This window comes from Notothenia rossii (assembly GCF_949606895.1).
Source record: "Notothenia rossii genome assembly, chromosome: 6".
Lineage (NCBI taxonomy): Eukaryota > Metazoa > Chordata > Actinopteri > Perciformes > Nototheniidae > Notothenia > Notothenia rossii.
The window spans coordinates 87,130,325-87,151,866 of record NC_136909.1 but is presented as its reverse complement, the minus strand read 5'-3'; the positions used below and the strand labels follow the sequence as shown (position 1 = coordinate 87,151,866).

General features: G+C 41.2%; 1 protein-coding gene and 1 pseudogene across 2 annotated transcripts in view; both read right to left on the bottom strand.

Moving 5' to 3' along the window:
• Positions 1-21,126, bottom strand: part of LOC307044221 (uncharacterized protein) — a 75,579-nt gene extending 54,453 nt beyond the window's left edge. Inside the window, exons 1-4 of the mRNA XM_079689303.1 lie at positions 20,938-21,126; positions 20,672-20,701; positions 12,481-12,594; positions 11,437-11,541 (exon numbers count right to left, since the gene is read on the bottom strand). Coding sequence (XP_079545429.1) covers positions 11,437-11,541; positions 12,481-12,594; positions 20,672-20,679 — 227 coding nt within the window. The 5' untranslated portion in view covers positions 20,680-20,701; positions 20,938-21,126. The remainder of the gene's footprint in view (positions 1-11,436; positions 11,542-12,480; positions 12,595-20,671; positions 20,702-20,937) is intronic.
• On the bottom strand, positions 2,562-10,866 carry LOC307042875 (NLR family CARD domain-containing protein 3-like; annotated as a pseudogene). Its single transcript, XR_013810682.1, has 9 exons — positions 10,817-10,866; positions 9,723-9,827; positions 8,603-8,681; positions 8,221-8,449; positions 6,274-8,080; positions 6,019-6,192; positions 5,530-5,703; positions 4,923-4,969; positions 2,562-4,796 (listed from the first exon to the last, which is right to left on the bottom strand). The product of XR_013810682.1 is annotated as an NLR family CARD domain-containing protein 3-like (transcript).
• Positions 21,127-21,542: the final 416 nt, after the last annotated feature.

The window sequence follows — 21,542 nt, the reverse complement described above, 5'->3', positions numbered from 1 at the left end:
ACAAAAGCACTCCAGTCCCCACACGCAAACACACAGTACACCCGCGACTGTTACAATGAAGACTCGATAAACAGCTCACGGCATATAGGCAGGGGCAAAGTGCCCCTCCTGTAGGGGGGTCCGGGGGGATGCTCCCCCGGGAAGATTTTTTAAAATATTGAAGTTAAAAGCATCAATCTGGTGCACTTTGAGAGCAACATTAAGAGATCTATGGATACATCTCTCAACATCCATATGAAACACAACTGTAAGCAGATGTTCTTTTTCTTTATGAATATTTTACAAATCACTCCCCTTTCAAACTGTTTTCTTGTTTTACTGCCATATAGTATTTCATAACTGTTTTTCCTTTATTCTCTTATTTTTTTATAACTATAATGATCATATGAAGGTGTGCCGCGGAAATAATCTTTTTAATAATTTGTGACCAAACTGTTTGAGACCCACTGAGATAACTTAGACTAAAGTTAACTATCTAAACACTCAGAGTCCTTTAGCTCACCTGAGCCTGTCAGTCTGAGAGGAGAGCTCTCCTCCAGCTTGTTGTGGAACAAACAGCTCCGTATGTCCGTTAGTGCAGCTAGCTAACACGATGCTAACAACACGGTCCCTGCTGCTGGCACCGGTCCCTCTCTCTCTCTCTCTCCCCCTCTCTCTCCCTCTATCACACACACTAAATGCGCTATATCCGCACACACACACACAGAGCCGAGCTTGAATGACACAAGCACACTTTTATTTCCATGCAACTCTCTGATTGGTCTGGTGTCTTGCCTCTGTTGCATTCACTGAACACGGGAAATTACAGTCCTGCCGTCCTCTAGTGTCTTGATGAGGTACACGTAAAGCACGGTTAATGTATTATATTATTGAGGTAGAATTGTCCGGGGCTACAAAACATTCGGGCCAGGCCAACATATTATTTTACCAACAATGTGGAATTTATTGGCAACATATTACACAGATTATGCACAGCGGGAGCAGCAATAACCGTCAAATAATAATTCAGACAGGGGAGCTCCGCACCCCCTGCCTGCCGCTAGGGGGTGCTGCAGCGCCCTCAGCACCCCCCTTCCCGCGCCCATGGTCTTGTGTGTATTTAAGTTCTGGTTTTTCTGTCTGTCTTTGTTAGTTCCTTGTTTGTCTGTGACTGTTTTCACGGGGTAGTGTTCTGTTTGTCCCTGTTTAAACCTTGAAATAAAGGTATTTCCTGTGTAATCTGCATTTGGGTCCTGCCTGCTTCACTCACCCCTGACATAATCACTATCATGGGGCTATATAAATCAAATTCCGAGTAATTCGCAGCACAATTGTACCTTTATTTAAATGTATTTGTATTATATTTTGGGGCTAGAAATTTGACATTTCTGGGTAATTTTGTCAGTTTATGGAGCTTAGCCCACAAATCCTGGAGGTTCTAGGCTGAATTTGGGTGCTCATAGGCGGCCTGCTATGCGCCCCCACCCGTGGAAAGAGGAAAAAAGTGAAGAAAATGGTTAATTATATCTTAAAATAATGAAAAATGAAGTTTTAAAAAATTGTTGAAAAAATGACTGAGTGCCAACGGAGAAGGGGCTCGAAAAAGCTCAACCCTTCGGCGCTTCGGGCCGAAGCCCCGGACACTTTTCCACTTCTCCGTCGCAACTTACAACAGAGAGGGGAAAAACCGTTTCCCCTTCTCCGTCGAAAATCTTGATCCATCCATTTCAGACTACCATCTGCAGGAAATCGGAAACCCGGTTTTCGAGAGCACTCAAGACCCCCCAGCCTGGTTCTCAAGAAACTTTACTCTGGCAAATGTGCCTCTGGAGGAATGTAAGGGGAGCTGACAAGAGACTCTACCCACCTTATGAGGCACTATTTTCTGATACTTTTTTTCCTTTTCACCCCTTTTCCCTAGTTCTAAAAGAAATTACTCTAATTTTGACTCTGGAGGAATGTGAGGGGAGTTGAAAGGGGACTATACCCGCATTATGAGGCACTATTTTCGGATACTTTTTTAAATTTTCTGCACAGCCTGCTCTCTGGGTTCACGGGTTCACTCTGCCTCTATTTACACCACTTTTCCCAACGTTTCAAACTCTTTTCCTGGGTAACATTAGGTCTGTCACTTTGGGTAACCGCACCACTCTCGGACGTCTCCCTAGAGTGGACCTCCATTGCCATTCATTTTAATTATTTATTTAGGTGCAATACGCTCTAAGGTCTCATTCAAACCTCTTCAATTAAACTGAGTTTAATGACCTAGATACATCCTATTATTCCACTGCTTATGTACTTCATGTTTAAATAAGGTTTAAGACCTCAGTAAATGAAATAAACAATATATTAACAATTACTATTTTTGATTTAATGTTTGAACTTTGTGATTTATACAGAAGTGACAGAAGTGATGAGCTCTACAGTTCTACACTCATACGTCTGTACGGAGAAGCTGTTCTTTTTTATCTGTGTGCTTGTGTAAAGTGACTTTTTGTAGCCCTCTCCTGGATTACAGCGCAGTTATTGAATCTTTTTCTAGTTCAATATTTACTGAAATTGAGCAAAAGAAATACAAAATATTTTCAGAATCAGAATTCCTTTATTTGTCCAGAAAAGGCAGAACAGCAGAAGGTTATTGCAGGAAAAGTGAAAACAATCAACTTTACATACAAATATGATTAATAATAAAGACACTGATTAAAAAAGCTATCAGTATACTTTTTAAACAAGGTGACGATAACAAATTATAGAAATAGCCGGTACTGTTTACAGAGCATAAATAAATTGATAGAAAAATAAAGCTTACATTTACACGTCATTTCTGAACCTATCAGTGAATTTTAACAATTACTTTTAATTATTTGACCATTTATGTTCAACATTTGTATTTCAAAACCTATATCTATCATCAAGTCTTCTTCTTATTCTTTTTGTTAAAAGTTTAAGGTGCATTACCGCCACCTACTGCAGGAGAGAGGACCAGAGATCAGGGACAAAGCAATGACCATGACGAAAAACAGAAAACGACAAACTCTTCATCGATCCAGTTTTTCTTAAATACTCAAATGACCCTTTATATTGATCCTCCTCAACACTAAAGAGGTTCTTGAGATTTAACAAACCCACCCCACATTGTCTCTTGAGTGTCTCTCTGTGTGTCTTGTTTAGCTGATGATGGATTACATGTTCCACTGTTCCCTCATCTAAACCACATTCACATGATCCTGATGGATGTTTCCCAATCAACTGCATTGTTTGATTTAATCCTGTGTGCCCTAATCTCAGTCTTCAAATGATCGTTTGCTCTACCGTGTTTAGATCCTCCGACTTAAACAATGTCGTCCTTTTCTCCCTTCATCCCACTGCTTTTGCATTGCTTACATTTTATTCTTCCGTATTATTACTGTCAGGGAATAATTTGCCCTGCATGTCCTCCTTCGCCCTCTGACACAGATGCTCAGCCTTGGGTAGCATTGTGTTGTTGTTACCAGTTTGTGACCGGGCAACTCTCGGTCAGAGATACTTTATTGTTGTGGGACACCTGGAACACTTCCTTCTCGGGGTGCGGATGACCCCGAGGTGTACGATCCTCTAGCCTTAACCCATTCAGTGTCCTCAGCTGTTTGGTCTCTAATGAAGAATGTTGATTACACTCAGCAAACTAGTTGAAACCTCCTACCAGAGAGGAGAACCCTCAGAATTGATTTGGCATCTCAAGCTGTGTCAACTCGTGGCTCATGACATGTCTTGTGAATTCTCCGTCCGAAGCTCAGAATAAACCGTCATTGTTTGCCATCAGAGTTCCAGCTCTCCTTGTGTCTCTCTGAGTCCTGTTTCCAATTGCTTCAGAAGTTTCCATTACAATTGTTTTAGTTTAATTGTTTTAAACTAAAACTCTTTTGTTCTCTCTGCTTCCGGGCTTGTTTTGCCAGAGAGTCGGTCGTTTAGTTTCCTTAAATGCTTTTAAGAGCTGGAATACAAATAACTCTGATTCCTCTTTCTGCATGATGTCGTTTGTATAATGATTCATATATTTCATAAAGTATATCTGCTCTCTTTTTGGATGACATGGACTGTAATGACACAGATGCTGACGGGGAATCTGAACATACTACGACCTTTTTAAGATGATTTTGCTCTATGTTCTGTAGAGCATTAACTATAGCCGACATTTCAACTGTATAGACTTCTTTATTCATTGATCCTGAACAGACTGAACTCTCTGGGCAGCAGGGAGGAAGTCTCTGGAACAGGAGGAGACTCTTCCTCCTACAGAGGAACCAGAGACACTGAGGAACCAGGGCTGAACCAGAACCCAAACCCAGCATAGAGAGGTTCAGTGAATGTGGTTCTGAAGGTGTGGAGGTGGATCAGTGTGTCAGAGGAGACTCTGTAGAAGGAGAGAGAGCCAGCAGGATGATCCAGATACACTGCTACTCTACCAGAGGAGGAGGGGGAGGAGGAGGAGGAGGTGGTGTGTGTTACTGTGTTATTGTGACAGACATAGTAACCGTCACCAGAGCAGTTCAGACTCCAGGACTGATCATTCCTTCCAAACAAACAGTCCTCTCTCTTTCCTCTCCTCCTGATTCCTCTGTAAGTCACTGATATATCAACCCATCCTCTCCTCTCGACCTCCCAGTAACAGAGACCAGTCAGAGCTTCTCTACACATCAGCTGTCTCCAGATATCAAACCTCTCTGGATGATCAGGATATGGCTGCTTCCCCTCCACACGTGTCACCTTCCTGTTGTCCTCAGACAGTTTGAGTTTTCTGTTTGCTGTGTTTGTGTCGAGTGAGAGTTCACAGGAATCTGAGGAGAGGAACAGCAGCAGTTATTCATCTATCAGCTGTTCATTTATTGACACTTTGATGATGAAGGTTACATTTGAAGATGGTGGCTGCTTTGTTTTCATGAATCAAATTAAACCACACTCACACTTCCTCAGACCGGGTCTCAACCATCGGACTCCAGCAGGCTCCATCCTGAAAGAAGGGGGGGGGGGGGGGGGGGGTCAGAGCAGCATGGAGACATGGACATTACATCACTCTCAAACTCAGAGCTTTGTTATTCTCACATGGACCACTTGTTATTAATCAGCGCTAATATACCTTTAGATCAGTGGAGCTTCTTATGTTAGACAATTAGTACAGCTCATTATTTCACCTAATTTATCTGAAAATAAGATCAAACAATTATCCTGCCTGTGTCTGATTGTGATAATATGAACAGAATGGCTTTAGTATACAGCCTGACAACCTCCAAACACACAGTACAACACATCACATAATCTGAGGCCACTGTGAGGACTGCAGGTTTAGTGAAATACTGTATGTACTTAATACCGTTGGCTTATGTGAGTAAACTTTCTGATTCCTCGCTGATATTTCAAGATCCAACAAGAGTGAGAAATTAACTTCATGAAATATGTTCATTGAAAAATATTGGAACAAAATGAATTTGACTAGAAGGAAATCATTGAAGTTTATTTATTAATCTAAATATGGATTAATATGGCGTTCAATTAAACAGACTGAATCCTGACCTGAGAGTCTCCAGAGTACAGTGTGGACTCTCCAGTCCAGCAGACAGCCGCTTCACTCCTGAATCCTGCAGGTCGTTGTTACTCAGGTCCAGCTCTCTCAGACTAGAGGACTGGGAGCTGAGGACTGAGGACAGAGCTCCACAGCTTCTTTTTGACAGCTTACAGCCCCTCAGTCTGTAGGGACGCAAATAGAAATGAACAGCTCAGAATTGACTCTTTTTTTACAAAATTAAAAAAAAATATTAAGACCTTGTTATCATAAATACGAGGAAACCTAAATTATTTGAACTGACGGCAAACATTTTTGCATACATGGTGGATTGAAAACAAATGTTTAAAATGTGTCAAAAGTGGAAAGGGAGAAAGATGTGTAGATTTGCTCCTGAACACAACAGCAAAGAATAATTTTACGGGTTTACAAATAGTTCATTTACTATAGTAAGTTAAATACTTCCACAAAAGGAAGCTCAACATGTTGATGAACCTGACCTGAGAGTCTCCAGAGTACAGTGAGGACTCTCCAGTCCAGCAGACAGCAGCTTCACTCCTGAATCCTGCAGGTCGTTGTTACTCAGGTCCAGCTCTCTCAGACTAGAGGACTGGGAGCTGAGGACTGAGGACAGAGCTGCACAGCTTCTCTTTGACAGGTTACAGCCACTCAGTCTGATAAAGAGAAAACAAGCAATATATGAAAATAATGAACTGAATATTGAAGTCATGATATGTGAATGTTTCTGTACTCACAGAGCCTTCCTGGAGGCTTTGACCACTGGCAGCAGCCTCAGAAGAGCCTCCTCTGAAGCAGAGTATTTCTTCAGGTCAAACACGTCCAGATCTTCTTCTGATGACAGTAAGATGAAGACCAGAGCTGACCACTGAGCAGGAGACAGATTATCTGTGGAGAGACTTCCTGAACTCAGGGACTGTTGGATCTGCTCCACTAGAGAACCATCATTCAGTTCATTCAGACAGTGGAACAGGTTGATGCTTCTCTCTGGAGACAGATCCTCTTCTATCTTCTTCTTGATGTACTGGACTGTTTTCTTGTTGGTCTTTGAGCTACTTCCTGTTTCTGTCAGTAGACCACGTAGGAGTTTCTGATTGGTCTCCAGTGAAAGACCCAGGAGGAAGCGGAGGAACAAGTCCAGGTGTCCGTTTGGACTCTGTAAGGCCTGGTCCACAGCACTCTGGTAGAGATGTGTGAGTTCAGGTTTGGGTCTGAAGACTTTAGGACACCTGGAGGTTGTTGGTTCTTCTGACAGCAGGTTGACTCCAGAGGTGATGAAGGTCAGATGGACATGAAGAGCAGCCAGAAACTCCTGAACGCTCAGATGGACGAAGCAGAACACCTTGTCCCTCTGGTACAGTCCTCTCTCCTCTCTAAAGACCTGTGTGAACACTCCTGAGTACACTGAGGCTGCTCTGATATCGATGCCACACTCTGTCAGGTCGGACTCATAGAAGATCAGGTTGCCTTTCTGCAGCTGCTCAAAACCAAGTTTCCCCAGAGACTCCATCATCTTCCTGCTCTCTGGACTCCAGTGTGGATCTGTCTCAGCTCCTCCATCAAACTTGATGTTCTTCACTTTGGACTGAACCACCAGGAAGTGGATGTACATCTCAGTCAGGGTCTTGGGCAGCCCTCCTCCCTCTCTGGTTTTCAACACCTCCTCCAGAACTGAAGCAGAGATCCAGCAGAAGACTGGGATGTGGCACATGATGTGGAGGCTTCGTGAGGTCTTGATGTGGGAGATGATGGTGCCGGCCTGCTCCTGATCTCTGAATCTCTTCCTGAAGTACTCCTCCTTTTGTGGGTCAGTGAACCCTCGGACCTCTGTCACCATGTCCACACACTCAGGAGGGATCTGATTGGCTGCTGCAGGTCGTGTGGTTATCCAGAGGCGAGCAGAGGGAAGCAGCTTCCCCCTGATGAGGTTTGTCAGCAGCACATCCACTGAGGTGGACTCTGTGACATCAGTCAGGATCTCAGTGTTGAGGAAGTCCAGAGGAAGTCGACTCTCATCCAGACCGTCAAAGATGAACACGACCGGGAACCGATCAAACCTGCAGATTCCTGCGTCTCTGGTTTCAGAGAAGAAGTGATGAACAAGTTCCACCAAGCTGTACTTGTTCTCTCTCACCACATTCAGCTCTCTGAAGGTGAATGGAAATATGAACTGGATGTCCTGGTTGGCTTTGCCTTCAGCCCAGTCCAGAGTGAACTTCTGTGTTAAGACTGTTTTCCCAATGCCAGCCACGCCCTTTGTCAGCACTGCTCTGATTGGTGCATCTCTTCCAGGTGAGGCTTTAAAGAGGTCTTCTTGTCTGATGGTTGTTTCTGGTCTGTCTGGTTTCCTGGATGCTGTTTCAATCTGTCTGACCTCATGTTCATCATTGACCTCTGCAGACCCCCCCTCTGTGATGTAGAGCTCTGTGTAGATCTGGTTCAGAAGGGTTGGGTTTCCTGCTTTAGCAATGCCCTCAAACACACACTGGAACCTCTCCTGCAGGTTAGACTTAAGTTCACGCTGACACACTCCAGAACGACTTCCTGAATGAACACACAACAAATCAGATCAATGAGTAAAATAGATCCTTAAAGAATGAAGATCTGAATATACTTTGTTCCATCTCTTGAGACTTTAGTCAACATTTATCCAGCTTGTTAAATCTCTATAGAAACCCTCTTACTGCTCTGCAGACGCTCAGCCAGCTCCTCCTGCTCCATGCTCCTCAGGAAGTGCAGTGTGATGTTCAGAAATGCCTCTCTGCTGCTCCTCCTCTGCTCTTCATCCTCACCGTCCAGCACCTCCTCATCCTCCCTCTGACTCTCTAAGCATTCTGGGTAATCTGAACTCAGAGCCTTCTGGATCTTCTTCAGCTCGTTCTTCACAAAAGTGATGATGTTGTCCTCCAGCAGCTGGAACAGAATACATGAACAACACAATCAAACTAAAGTCACCAAACATCAGATCCATGTTGGACAGACTGACCATCCACTGATCTACAAAGTGCATCATGGAGTTGACTGTGAGCAGAACAGATGTGAAGTAGCTGTAGTTCATGTGCAGACCATAAATGTGGAGTCCAGCTGTGTCTTATGCTGCTGGGCAGACTGACCTCTGGGAACCTCTGAGCTCTGCTGGTGCTCTCTGTGAGGAATCATGAAGAGATAACTCACATTATCTCTGTCCATACAGAGACCCACACAAGGTAAAGGTCCTTGAAGAGACTTCCTGTAGCAGAACATTTTACTACGCCTTCTAAGCCCAATGGGGTTAATGCTATACCAGTCAGTTTGCAGGAGGCATCATGGCAGGAGAAAAACTCTACCCACTGGCCTTCATCATGACCTTAAAGGGTTTTATTGTAATGTTAGAGAGGGTCGATTGTCACCTAATTGGAAGCGCTGACAACTCTGACTTTAACTTCCTCTGTTGATTCATTGATATCAACTTTGCTTCAGAATGAATACCCATTCACATCACATGCTTATCCCTCATATATTTAAGAGTTGGGATATTTAAGGTGTAGGAAGATACCAAACCAAGATTCCAACCTGTGTTCCTATCACAAATTGCTTACGTATACTTAAGCAATAGCTCACGACAGGCCGTGTGTGACCTCCGCTTCGCGTCGGGCCGAACCACGCCCCTTAGCTGTGATATAATGAGCATATACCACGGCCTGTCGTGAGCTATTGCTTAAATATATATATATACACACACAGTATATATACAGTATACATGTCTAGCTATGGACTTTAAATCAAAGCAGGTTGGTATTGAAATGCTTCAGAGTTCCTCAAAAGTGGATCAAGATCCTGTGTGAGCAACAGGAGAAAGGAGTGTTGTACATAAGTCCTCAGGTTTGTCTGGGCCTCACACGGGGCACCAATTTATCAGCTTTAATATTTATCATTACAATCTCTATTTATTCAATAAGTTTCCATCAATCATAGTTTATCTATAGAGCCCAATATCACACAATTTACATCTGTCTCAGGGGGCTAATAAAGACATATATGGGACGGGGAGGGGAAGAAGGGAACTGTGAGTCAACTCTGACCTAAAACCAGAGTAGAAGGTATCACGAAGGAGGTTAACAACTTGAAAAGCGTTCTTTAAATAAACTAAATTATTATAAATATTTGTATTATTATAACTTGCTCTGTTTACATTTGAAATCCTCACCTTTCATCAACAGAGTGTTGATCACCTTTGAAGACAATAGGTTTCTCCATAGACCAGTCACTCTTCATGGAGACACAGCTGGGTTCAGGTTCCTCCAGCTTCCTCCTGAAACATGAGAAACAGGAAAGGCTTGTAGCCTGAACACACTCAAGGTTCCTCCTCAAGGTTACTATTCTACTGATCTCCAGGTGACAGTTATTCACAACAACTATGGCCAAACTGTTCAAAACAATCACGTCAAAATGTATTTTCCTGTGGTCACGGAGTTAAGGAAATGATTATTCAATTACATAATTCAGGATTTAGGAAAGTCCTAAAGCACTTTCACATATATTACATTCCCACACATTCATACGCTGTTGGCCATGCCATTGTTCAAATATCTATATATAAATAAATGTAACTTCATTACCAAAGATTAAAAAAAACAAAAGAAAGGAAAGGAAGACGAAACGAATAATTCAATAATTGATAGGAATGCCAATTCATTTGATTGGGTAAAACTATTTGAATAATTAATACTTTATGCAATATAGGCATTACTTCTTAGGCCTACACATCGACTACATCTACCAGTGTGCCTATCAACATTCAAACATTAAAGAACTTTTTGAAAATACAATCAAAAAACGAGCTGACTGAGGAAACACCGTGAAATGTTGCCTCCTGGAAGATATACAATACAAAGCTCAATAAATACTGTACTTTACTCGATCGGTTGTTTCAGTGAACGGCCGAATGGCTTCTCACGTAATCTTAGTCCCTCGCTCAGCTTCAATAAGAAGTCTCTGTTCTTCAGTAACAACATGTTTTCTACTGCTGCTGATATAATGAAGTCACATGATGTCCACTCAACTTGACTTCCTGTAGCAGAACATTTTACTACGCCTTCTCATCCCAATGTGGTTAATGCAGCTTTCAGCTCACAGTTCTGCTTAACCAGTCAGTTTGCAGGAGGCATCATGGCAGGAGACCAACTCTACCCACTGGCCTTCATCATGACCTTAGAGGGTCATCATCAGAGGAAATGGGAATCAGAAGGAGAAGAGGTTGATCTGGGGTTTATTGTAATGTGAGAGAGGGTCGATTGTCACCTGATGGGAAGAGCTGACAACTCTGACTTTAACTTCCTCTGCTGATTCATTGATATCAACTTTGCTTCAGAATGAATACCCATTCACATCACATGCTTATCCCTCATATATTTAAGAGTTGGGATATTTAAGGTGTAGGAAGATACCAAACCAAGATTATATATACAGTACACATGTCTAGCTATGGACTTTAAATCAAAGCAGGTTGGTATTGAAATGCTTCAGAGTTCCTCAAAAGTGGATCAAGATCCTGTGTGAGCAACAGGAGAAAGGAGTGTTGTACATAAGTCCTCAGGTTTGGCTGGGCCTCACACGGGGCACCAATTTATCAGCTTTAATATTTATCATTACAATCTCTATTTATTCAATAAGTTTCCATCAATCATAGTTTATCTATAGAGCCCAATATCACACAATTTACATCTGTCTCAGGGGGCTAATAAAGACATATATGGGACGGGGAGGGGAAGAAGGGAACTGTGAGTCAACTCTGACCTAAAACCACAGTAGAAGGTATCACGAAGGCGGTTAACAACTTGAAAAGCGTTCTTTAAATAAACTAAATTATTATAAATATTTGTATTATTATAACTTGCTCTGTTTACATTTGAAATCCTCACCTTTCATCAACAGAGTGTTGTTCTCCTTTGAAGAAAATAGGTTTCTCCATAGACCAGTCACTCTTCATGGAGACACAGCTGGGTTCAGGTTCCTCCAGCTTCCTCCTGAAACATGAGAAACAGGAAAGGCTTGTAGCCTGAACACACTCAAGGTTCCTCCTCAAGGTTACTATTCTACTGATCTCCAGGTGACAGTTATTCACAACAACTATGGCCAAACTGTTCAAAACAATCAGGTCAAAATGTATTTTCCTGGAGTCATGGAGTTAAGGAAATGATTATTCAATTAAATCATTCAGGATTTAGGAAAGTCCTAAAGCACTTTCACATATATTACATTCCCACACATTCATACGCCGTTGGCCACGCTATTGTTCAAGTATCTATATATAAATAAATGTAACTTCATTACCAAAGATTAAAAAAAGAAGGAAAAAAAGGAAGATGAAACAAAATTGTTTCTCATGCTCTCCCTCACCCTCCTGTTCAATAATTGACGGCAGGGTCATCTACCGGTGTGGCAGCTTTCTTTGAAAGAAAACCGGACATTTATGAGAGAAAATCTCTGATATCCGAGTGCAAGTGAATGCAGCACAAGACGCGAGCCTTGTAACCCCTCCCCGGCCCTAGCGCGAGCGTGGAAATATGATTGGCGATGATTTCATTTGAACGGGATGGCGCCAAACGAGAAGCATTCGGACCCAAGTAGACGGAAGGAATGAGGTAGATGCTTTAGCTTAGTGTTTGAAAATGGTCAGATTTTATGCCAGAAATCACGTTCTAATAAAGTAAATACCCTCTGAATTCTCTTGCCAGTTGGTCATGTGCTTACTATCTCCCCCCAAAATACACGTAAATACTAATATGTTAAACTTTTAATTACTCAGGATTTACCAGGAGTGTGAGTATTGATCACACTGATGAAGTGGTCTGCCATATTTGATCATATTAAAAGACGAGGTACAAACAAAGGTGATGGAGGATCAATCTGACTGAGGATGAGAACAACACGCCTATCTGTTAAATATGGCTTTATATACTTACTCTGGGTCATTAGTAGGGCGTCCATCTTTGTAGTCAGTCACATGACCCTTAGACCGATCACTCTTCATGGACACACCGCTGGGTGCAGGCGACCTTTCTTTCTGTTGCTGGGATCTGAGAGAAAAAACTGAAATGTACTGAAAATACAAGATTTAAACCTCTGCTTTCAGAAGTTTTGGACAGTAAAAGTCATTTTACTGCCATCAATGTGTGTCTTTTACATATCATATTCATCATTTTTATTTAACCTTTTACATGTTTGTATACATGTCAAGCCTGTTGTATTTTTTGTATTTGGTTTATAGTTGGATGTGCTATGGTTTGATACTGTTGACCATGGTTTAGGACTCAGTACATCTGAAAGGCCCAGAGTCCGGGTTATGTCCAGAATGATACTTCCCGTCTGTGTAAAACCTAATATACGTTTTCCAGCACCATTTATCTTATTCATTTGATCTGTGGTCTCTGCAACTAGTCCCAAAGACTTTGGCATCTAGTCCTTAGACATCTTAACTAGTCCTCAGATCTCTCTGCATATTGGTTCTTACTTTAAAGGTTATTCCAACATAATAATAATAATAATAATAATAATAATAATAATAATAATAATAATAATAATAATAATAATAATAATAATAATACATTGTTTATGAGTTAACAATTAACAGAGTAGAAATTATCATTATATATAGAACACTTTGATCCACAGAGACCTCAATAAATATGGAATATGAGCCTTCATAAGATAAGATAAGAATCAAAGTCCAAACTGCAGTCCAGTGTCAGGATTCAATCTGAATGTGTTTTATAGATTTATAGGTTTGTTATGAGTCATGCTGCTCAGATAAAAAAAAATCAGGGAAACAAATCTTATCAACTAGTCCTTAAATCTCAGCAACTAGTCTCTAGATCCCTTCAAGTAGTCCCTAGGTCCCTTCAACTACTCCCTATATCTCTGCTACTAGTCCCTTGTTCTCTGCAAATAGTGCCGATAGATCTCAACTGCTAGTCCCTAGATCTCTGCAAATAGTCCCTACATCTCTGTAACTAGTACCTTGACTTCTGTAACTGCTCATCATATATCTGAAAGATGCTCCTAGATCTGGCTCTGCAACTAGTCCATATATCTCTGGTTCTAGTCCCTAGAGTTATGTGACGAAGGCCTTGACATCTGCAACTAGTCCCTAGATTCCTTTAATAGTCCCTAGATCTCTGCAACTAGTCATTTGCTCTCTGCAAGTAGTGCCTGGATCCAAATAGCTTGTCCCTAGATCTCTATAAATAGTCCCTAGGTCTCTGCAAATAGTACACAAGACTCTGCAACACATCATTAGATCCAGTAGCCTACATAGCTCTGCAACTAGTCCATAGATCTATGGACCTCTGTAAGTAGTCCCTAGATCTCTTTAACTAGTCCCAAGATCTGTGCAACGAGACCCAAAGACATTTAGAAATGTATCCAAAGATCTCTTTTTAACTAGTCCCCAGATTCCTGCAACTAGTCCTTAAGACATCTTAACTACTCCTCAGATCCCTTGTTATTTCTGAGTTATTCATTAACAGAGATCTTTCTATGAGAGCACTTTGACCCAAAGACGCCTCAATAAATATGAAATATGAGCCTTCATAAGATAAGAGAAGTATCAAAGTCCAAACTGCTGTCCAACTAAGGTAAAGGAAGTGACTGGGAAGAAAATATCTCCATGGAGAAAGGCCATGACCGTGAAAACAGAAAAAAGAGAATGTTGAAAAGCTGAACGTAGGTGGCGAAAAACAAATCTCCAGGTTCACTTTGAAATCTATAAAGAGAGACTTGGCCTTTATAATTTGGAATTGAAAAACGCACGACAGTCTTTCTTCTCTGACATCATTACCAAAAACAAAAACAACACACGTGCCTTGTTTGCTACCGTCGACAGACTAACTAACCCCCCAGTGTCAGTAGCCTCTGAACTTCTATCCAACAGGGCGTGCAATGATTTTGCCTTCTTCACTGTCAAAATTCAGAAAATCAGACAAGCAGTCAGTGTCTCTGCATCAGGTACTGCAAATGTTTTGTCTCTGTGTCCCCTTAAAATCAATTCAGACACCATGACACAATTCCATCAGATTAATGATAAAAACCTAGAGGACATTATTCAACTTCTGAAATCCTCCTCCTGCTGCCTTGATATTATTCCAACAGGATTTTTCAAAGATGTTTTTCCTTGCATGGCCTCAGATCTACTTCATATAGTAAACAAATCTCTTCACTCAGGTGTTTTTCCACAGGCCCTGAAAACTCCAGTCATTAAACCGCTCTTAAAAAAGAATAATCTAGAAGCTTCAGTAATGAACAATTACAGGCCCCTATCAAACCTGCCATTTCTAGGTAAAATCATTGAAAAAGTTGTTTTTCAACAGTTGAGTAACTTCTTGCATTTAAATAACTGTTTGGATGTGTTCCAGTCGGGCTTTCGTCCAAACAACAGCACTGAGACTGCTCTTGTAAAGGTCTTCAATGACATCCACTTAAACACAGACAGTGGCAGAACTTCAGTGTTAGTATTATTAGATCTCAGTGCTGCGTTTCACACTGTTGACCACAACATATTACTAGACCGACTGGAAAACTGGGTGGGACTTTCTGAAACATTTCCAAATTGGTTTGAATCCTACTTAAAGGACATAAACAACTTTGTTTCTATAGGTAATTACACATCTGAGTTGACAAATATGACATGTGGGGTGCCTCAAGGCTCCATCTTGGGGCCTCTTCTCTTCAACGTCTACACGCTACCACTGGCTCAGATAATGAAAAACAACAAAATAAGTTACCATAGCTATGCGGATGACACACAAATGTACGTAACAATTTCACCAGGAGACTATTCTCCAATTCAAACACTGAGTAAGTGCATTGAACAAATCACTGACTGGATGTGTCAGAACTTTCTCCAATTAAACAAAGATAAAACTGAGGTAATGGTTTTTGGAGCCAAGGCAGAACGTATAAAAGTTAGCGCTGAGCTTCAGTCTGCAATGTTTAAAACAACAGATGGAGCCAGAAATCTAGGTGTAGTCATGGAGTCTGACCTGAGTTTCAACAGTCACATTAAAACAGTTACTAAATCAGCCTACTATCACCTAAAGAACATATCTAGGATTAAAAGACTGATGTCACAGCAGGATTTGGAAAAAGTTGTCCATGCTTTTATCTTCAGTAGACTGGACTACTGCAATGGTGTCTTCACAGGTCTCACTAAAACATCTATTAGAAAGCTGCAGCTGATTCAGAACGCTGCTGCTCGAGTCCTCACTAACAATAAGAAAGTGGATCACATCGCTCTCCTGTTCTGAAGTCTTTACACTGGCTTCCTGTGTGTCAAAGAATAGATTTCTAAATACTGCTGCTGTTTATAAAGCACTGAATGGTTTAGTCCAAAATGCATTTCTGACCTCCTGCTAAATGATGAACCATCCAGATCTCTCAGGTCTTCAGTGACTGGTCAGCTTTCTGTCCCCAGAGTCAGAACTAAACATGGAGAAGCAGCGTTCAGTTATTATGCTCCAAATATCTGGAACAAACTCCCAGAAACCTGCAGGTCCGCTGCAACTCTGACTACTTTTAAATCCAGGCTGAATACTTTTCTTTTTTTCGCTGCTTTGATTGAACTATTCATATCTTAGACTGCACTGTAACTTTTATCCATGTATTTTTTATTTTAATGTTTCTTTTATTAGCTTTTCTTTTTAATGACTGATTTTAAATGCCATTTTCTTAATGTCTTTCATTTTTTGTAAAGCACTTTGAATTGCCTTGTGTTGAAAAGTGCTTTATAAATAAATGTGCCTTGCTTATCAAGTACTCCCTAGGTCTCTGCAAGTAGTGCCGATAGATCTCGACTGCTAGTCCCTAGATCTCTGCTACTAGTCCCTAAATGTCTGTAACTATTACCTTGACTTCTGCAACTGGTCATAAGATATCTGAAAGATGCTCCTAGATCTTCACCACCGGACCTCTGCAACTACTCCCTACATTAATTTTAACTATAGTCCCAAAATCTGTGCAACAAGTCCCAAAGACTCCTGCAACTAGTCCAAATATCTCTGCAATTATTACGCAAGACTCTGCAACACATCCTTAGATCCCTGAGACCAGTACCTAGCTCTGCAACTAGTCCATAGATGTCTGGTTCTAGTCCCTAGAGTTATGTGACGAACGCCTTGACATGTGCAACTAGTCCCTAGATTCCTTTAATAGTCCCTAGATCTCTGCAACTGCTCATTTGCTCTCTGCAAGTAGTGCCTGGATCCAAATAGCTTGTGCCTAGATCTCTATAACTAGTCCCTAGGTCTCTGCAAATAGTACACAAGACTCTGCAACACATCCTTAGATCCCTGGAACTAGTAGCCTACATAGCTCTGCGACTAGTCCATAGATCTATGGACCTCTGTAAGTAGTCCCTAGATCTTTTTTTAACTAGTCCCCAGATTCTTGCAACTAGTCCTTAAGACATCTTAACTACTCCTCAGATTCCTTGTTGTTTCTGAGTTATTCATTAACAGAGATCTTTCCATGAGAGCACGTTGACCAACAGACGCCTCAATAAATATGGAATATGAGCCGTCATAAGATAAGAGAAGTATCAAAGTCCAAACTGCAGTCCAGTATCAGGATTCAATCTGAATGTGTTTTATAGATTTACAGAGTGATTTTTCAGTCATGCTGCTGAACAATCTGGAGAAAACATATCATCCACTAGTCCTTAAATCTCAGCAACTAGTCTCTAGATCCCTTCAAGGTGACTGATGTTGCACTCTCTGACCATTCCTGTGTTTTCTTTGAGAGCTCTATTTCTGTTCACAAAAACGAAAAAGAGGTAACCACAAAGCGATATTTAACTGAAAATACTAGGAAAATGTTTACTCAGAATTTTTCTTCCACACTTGCCCCTGCTAACATCTCAGTAAATGAGCTAATAGATCATTTTAATTCAAAAATTAAAAATGTTATAGATGCCATTCCTCCAACTAAGGTAAAGGAAGTGACTGGGAAGAAAATATCTCCATGGAGAAAGGCCATGACCGTGAAAACAGAAAAAAGAGAATGTCGAAAAGCTAAACGTAGTTGTCGAAAAACAAATCTCCAGGTTCACTTTGAAATCTATAAAGAGAGACTTGGCCTTTATAATTTGGAATTGAAAAACGCACGACAGTCTTTCTTCTCTGACATCATTACCAAAAACAAAAACAACACACGTGCCTTGTTTGCTACCGTCGACAGACTAACTAACCCCCCAGTGTCAGTAGCCTCTGAACTTCTATCCACCAGGGCGTGCAATGATTTTGCCTTCACTGACAAAATTCAGAAAATTAGACAAGCAGTCAGTGCCTCTGCATCAGGTACAGCAAATGTGTTGTCCCTGTGTCAACCTAATATCAATTCAGACACCATGACACAGTTCCATCAGATTAATTATAAAAACCTAGAGGACATTATTCAACTTCTGAAATCCTCCTCCTGCTGCCTTGATATTATTCCAATAGGATTTTTCAAAGAGGTTTTTCGTTGCATGGCCTCAGATCTACTTCATATAGTAAAGAAGTCTCTTCACTCAGGTGTTTTTCCACAGGCCCTGAAAACTGCAGTCATTAAACCGCTCTTAAAAAAGAATAATCTAGATGCTTCAGTAATGAAAAATGACAGGCCCATATCAAACCTGCCATTTCTAGGTAAAATCATTGAAAAAGTTGTTTTTCAACAGTTGAGTAACTTCTTGCATTTAAATAACTGTTTGGATTTGTTCCAGTCAGGCTTTCGTCCAAACCACAGCACTGAGACTGCTCTTGTAAAGGTCTTCAATGACTTCCACTTAAACACAGACAGTGGCAGAACTTCAGTGTTAGTATTATTAGATCTCAGTGCTGCGTTTGACACTGTTGACCACAACATATTACTAGACCGACTGGAAAACTGGGTGGGACTTTCTGAAACATTTCCAAATTGGTTTGAATCCTACTTAAAGGACATAAACAACTTTGTTTCTATAGGTAACTACACATCTGAGTTGACAAATATGACATGTGGGGTGCCTCAAGGCTCCATCTTGGGGCCTCTTCTCTTTAACGTCTACAAGCTACCACTGGCTCAGATAATGAAAAACACCTAAATAAGTTACCATAGCTATGCGGATGACACACAAATGTACGTAACAATTTCACCAGGAGACTATTCTCCAATTCAAACACTGAGTAAGTGCATTGAATAAATCAATGACTGGATGTGTCAGAACTTTCTCCAACTAAACAAAGATTAAACTGAGGTAATGGTTTTTGGAGCCAAGGCAGAACGTATAAAAGTTAGCGCTGAGCTTCAGTCTGCAATGTTTAAAACAACAGATAGAGCCAGAAATCTAGGTGTAGTCATGGACTCTGACCTGAGTTCCAACAGTCACATTAAAACAGTTACTAAATCAGCTTACTATCACCTAAAGAATATATCTAGGATTAAAAGACTGATGTCACAGCAGGATTTGGAAACACTTGTCCATGCTTTTATCTTCATTAGACTGGACTACTGCAATGGTGTCTTCACAGGTCTCACTAAAACATCTATTAGAAAGCTGCAGCTAATTCAGAACGCTGCTGCTCGAGTCCTCACTAACACTAAGAAAGTGGATCACATCACTCCTGCTCTGAAGTCTTTACACTGGTTCCTCAATAACACTAAGAAAGTGGATCACATCACTCCTGTTCTGAAGTCTTTACACTGGCTTCCTGTGTGTCAAAGAATAGATTTCAAAATACTGCAGCTGGTTTATAAAGCTTTGAATGGTTTAGGCCCAAAATACATTTCTGACCTCCTGCTAAATGATGAACCATCCAGACTCTCAGGTCTTCAGGGACTGGTCAGCTTTCTGTCACCAGAGTCAGAACTAAACATGGAGAAGCAGCGTTCAGTTATTCTGCTCCAAATACCTGGAACAAACTCCCAGAAACCTGCAGGTCCGCTGCAACTCTTACTACTTTTAAATCCAGGCTGAAGACTTTTCTTTTTGTCGCTGCTTTGATTGAACTATTCATATCTTAGACTGCACTGTAACTTTTATCCATGTATTTTTTCTTTTAATGTTTATTTTATTTGCCATTTTCTTAATGTCTTTCATTTTTTGTAAAGCACTTTGAATTGCCTTGTGTTGAAAAGTGCTTTATAAATAAACTTGCCTTGCTTATCAAGTACTCCCTAGGTCTCTGCAAGTAGTGCCGATAGATCTCAACTGCTAGTCCCTAGATCTCTGCTACTAGTCCCTAAATGTCTGTAACTATTACCTTGACTTCTGCAACTGGTCATAAGATATCTGAAAGATGCTCCTAGATCTTCACCACAAGTCCCCGGACCTCTGCAACTACTCCCTAAATTAATTTTAACTATAGTCCCAAAATCTGTGCGACAAGTCCCAAAGACTCCTGCAACTAGTCCATATATCTCTGCAACTATTACGCAAGACTCTGCAACACATCCTTAGATCCCCGAGACCAGTACCTAGCTCTGCAACTAGTCCATAGATGTCTGGTTCTAGTCCCTAGAGTTATGTGACGATGGGCTTGACATGTGCAACTAGTCCCTAGATTCCTTTAATAGTCCCTAGATCTCTGCAACTGGTCATTTGCTCTCTGCAAGTAGTGCCTGGATCCAAATAGTTTGTCCCTAGATCTCTATAACTAGTCCCTAGGTCTCTGCAAATAGTACACAAGACTCTGCAACACATCCTTAGATCCCTGGAACTAGTAGCCTACATAGCTCTGCGACTAGTCCATAGATCTATGGACCTCTGTAAATAGTCCCTATATCTCTTTTTAACTAGTCCAAAGATTTCTGAACCTAGTCCTTAAGACATCTTAACTTCTCCTCAGATCCCTTGTTGTTTCTGAGTTATTAATTAACAGAGATCTTTCTCTGAGAGCACGTTGACCAACAGACGCCTCAATAAATATGAAATATGAGCCTTCGTAAGATAAGAGAAGCATCAAAGTCCAAACTGCAGTCCAGTATCAGGATTCAATCTGAATGTGTTTTATAGATTTACAGGTTTATTATGAGTCAATGTTCAGGAGAAAGAGCAGAGACAGTAAACAGCCAGTCAGTGAGAGAGAACATGTTGAAGGGTGAAACAGTTTCAAACATCATGTGAAGTGTTGAGTGTGATACCTTTCCATGTTGGTGATAACCTGCAGCCACCTGATGGAGACAGACACACGGCTTCATTATTACTTTAATGTCATTATATTTGTTAGTGATGAGGAAATAACATCTGTTTCTACATGTAGACTTTAAAGACAGTGAGCTGTAGTTTCTAACATCAGTTGTCAGATAAACTGAGTGCTGTCATTCTAAAGACAGGAGGTGAACACATGAACCCACAAAGAGCAGCTGTTTGAAACATTAGACACTGAATGAATCAAAGTCCCACTTACTCAGTTTCTTCTCATGAACTCCATCAGCTGTGAGGACCAGGTCTGTGTAGAAGAAGAGTTTCCTGCTGATCTGACCATGTGCTCCATCAGCTGTGAGGACCAGGTCTGTGTAGAAGAAGAGTTTCCTGCTGATCTGACCATGTGCTCCATCAGGAGTAAATCCTTCTTCATCAGTCCTCTGTGTCCAGCACTCTGATAAAGCAGTGTGACGCTGCAGCTCTCACTTCAAACTGTATATGACTTTATATTGTAGTTAAAGATTAACCCCCAGCCGCTCCCTGCTGCACTCTGACAGCTGAGAACAGACCAGGGGACACTAAAGAGTGACGCACACAGCTTGGAGACCTGGGGTGTTTCTCAATGTCAAGGAAGGATCCTTCGGAGCCACTATTTCAAGGATGCTAAGTCATTGAATCCCGCCGAAGGACTGTTCCAAGGATCCTTGGAATTCTACCAAGGACTGAGTCCTTCGTTGCGGGAAATTTCAAGGCTGCTCCTGTGTATCCTCGGCGGTCTTACAAGCTCCACAATTATTTGCGCACTGAACAATTTCCCAAATCTTTGTTGGAAAATGGCTGAATCCAGGCATTACACATTTAAATGTA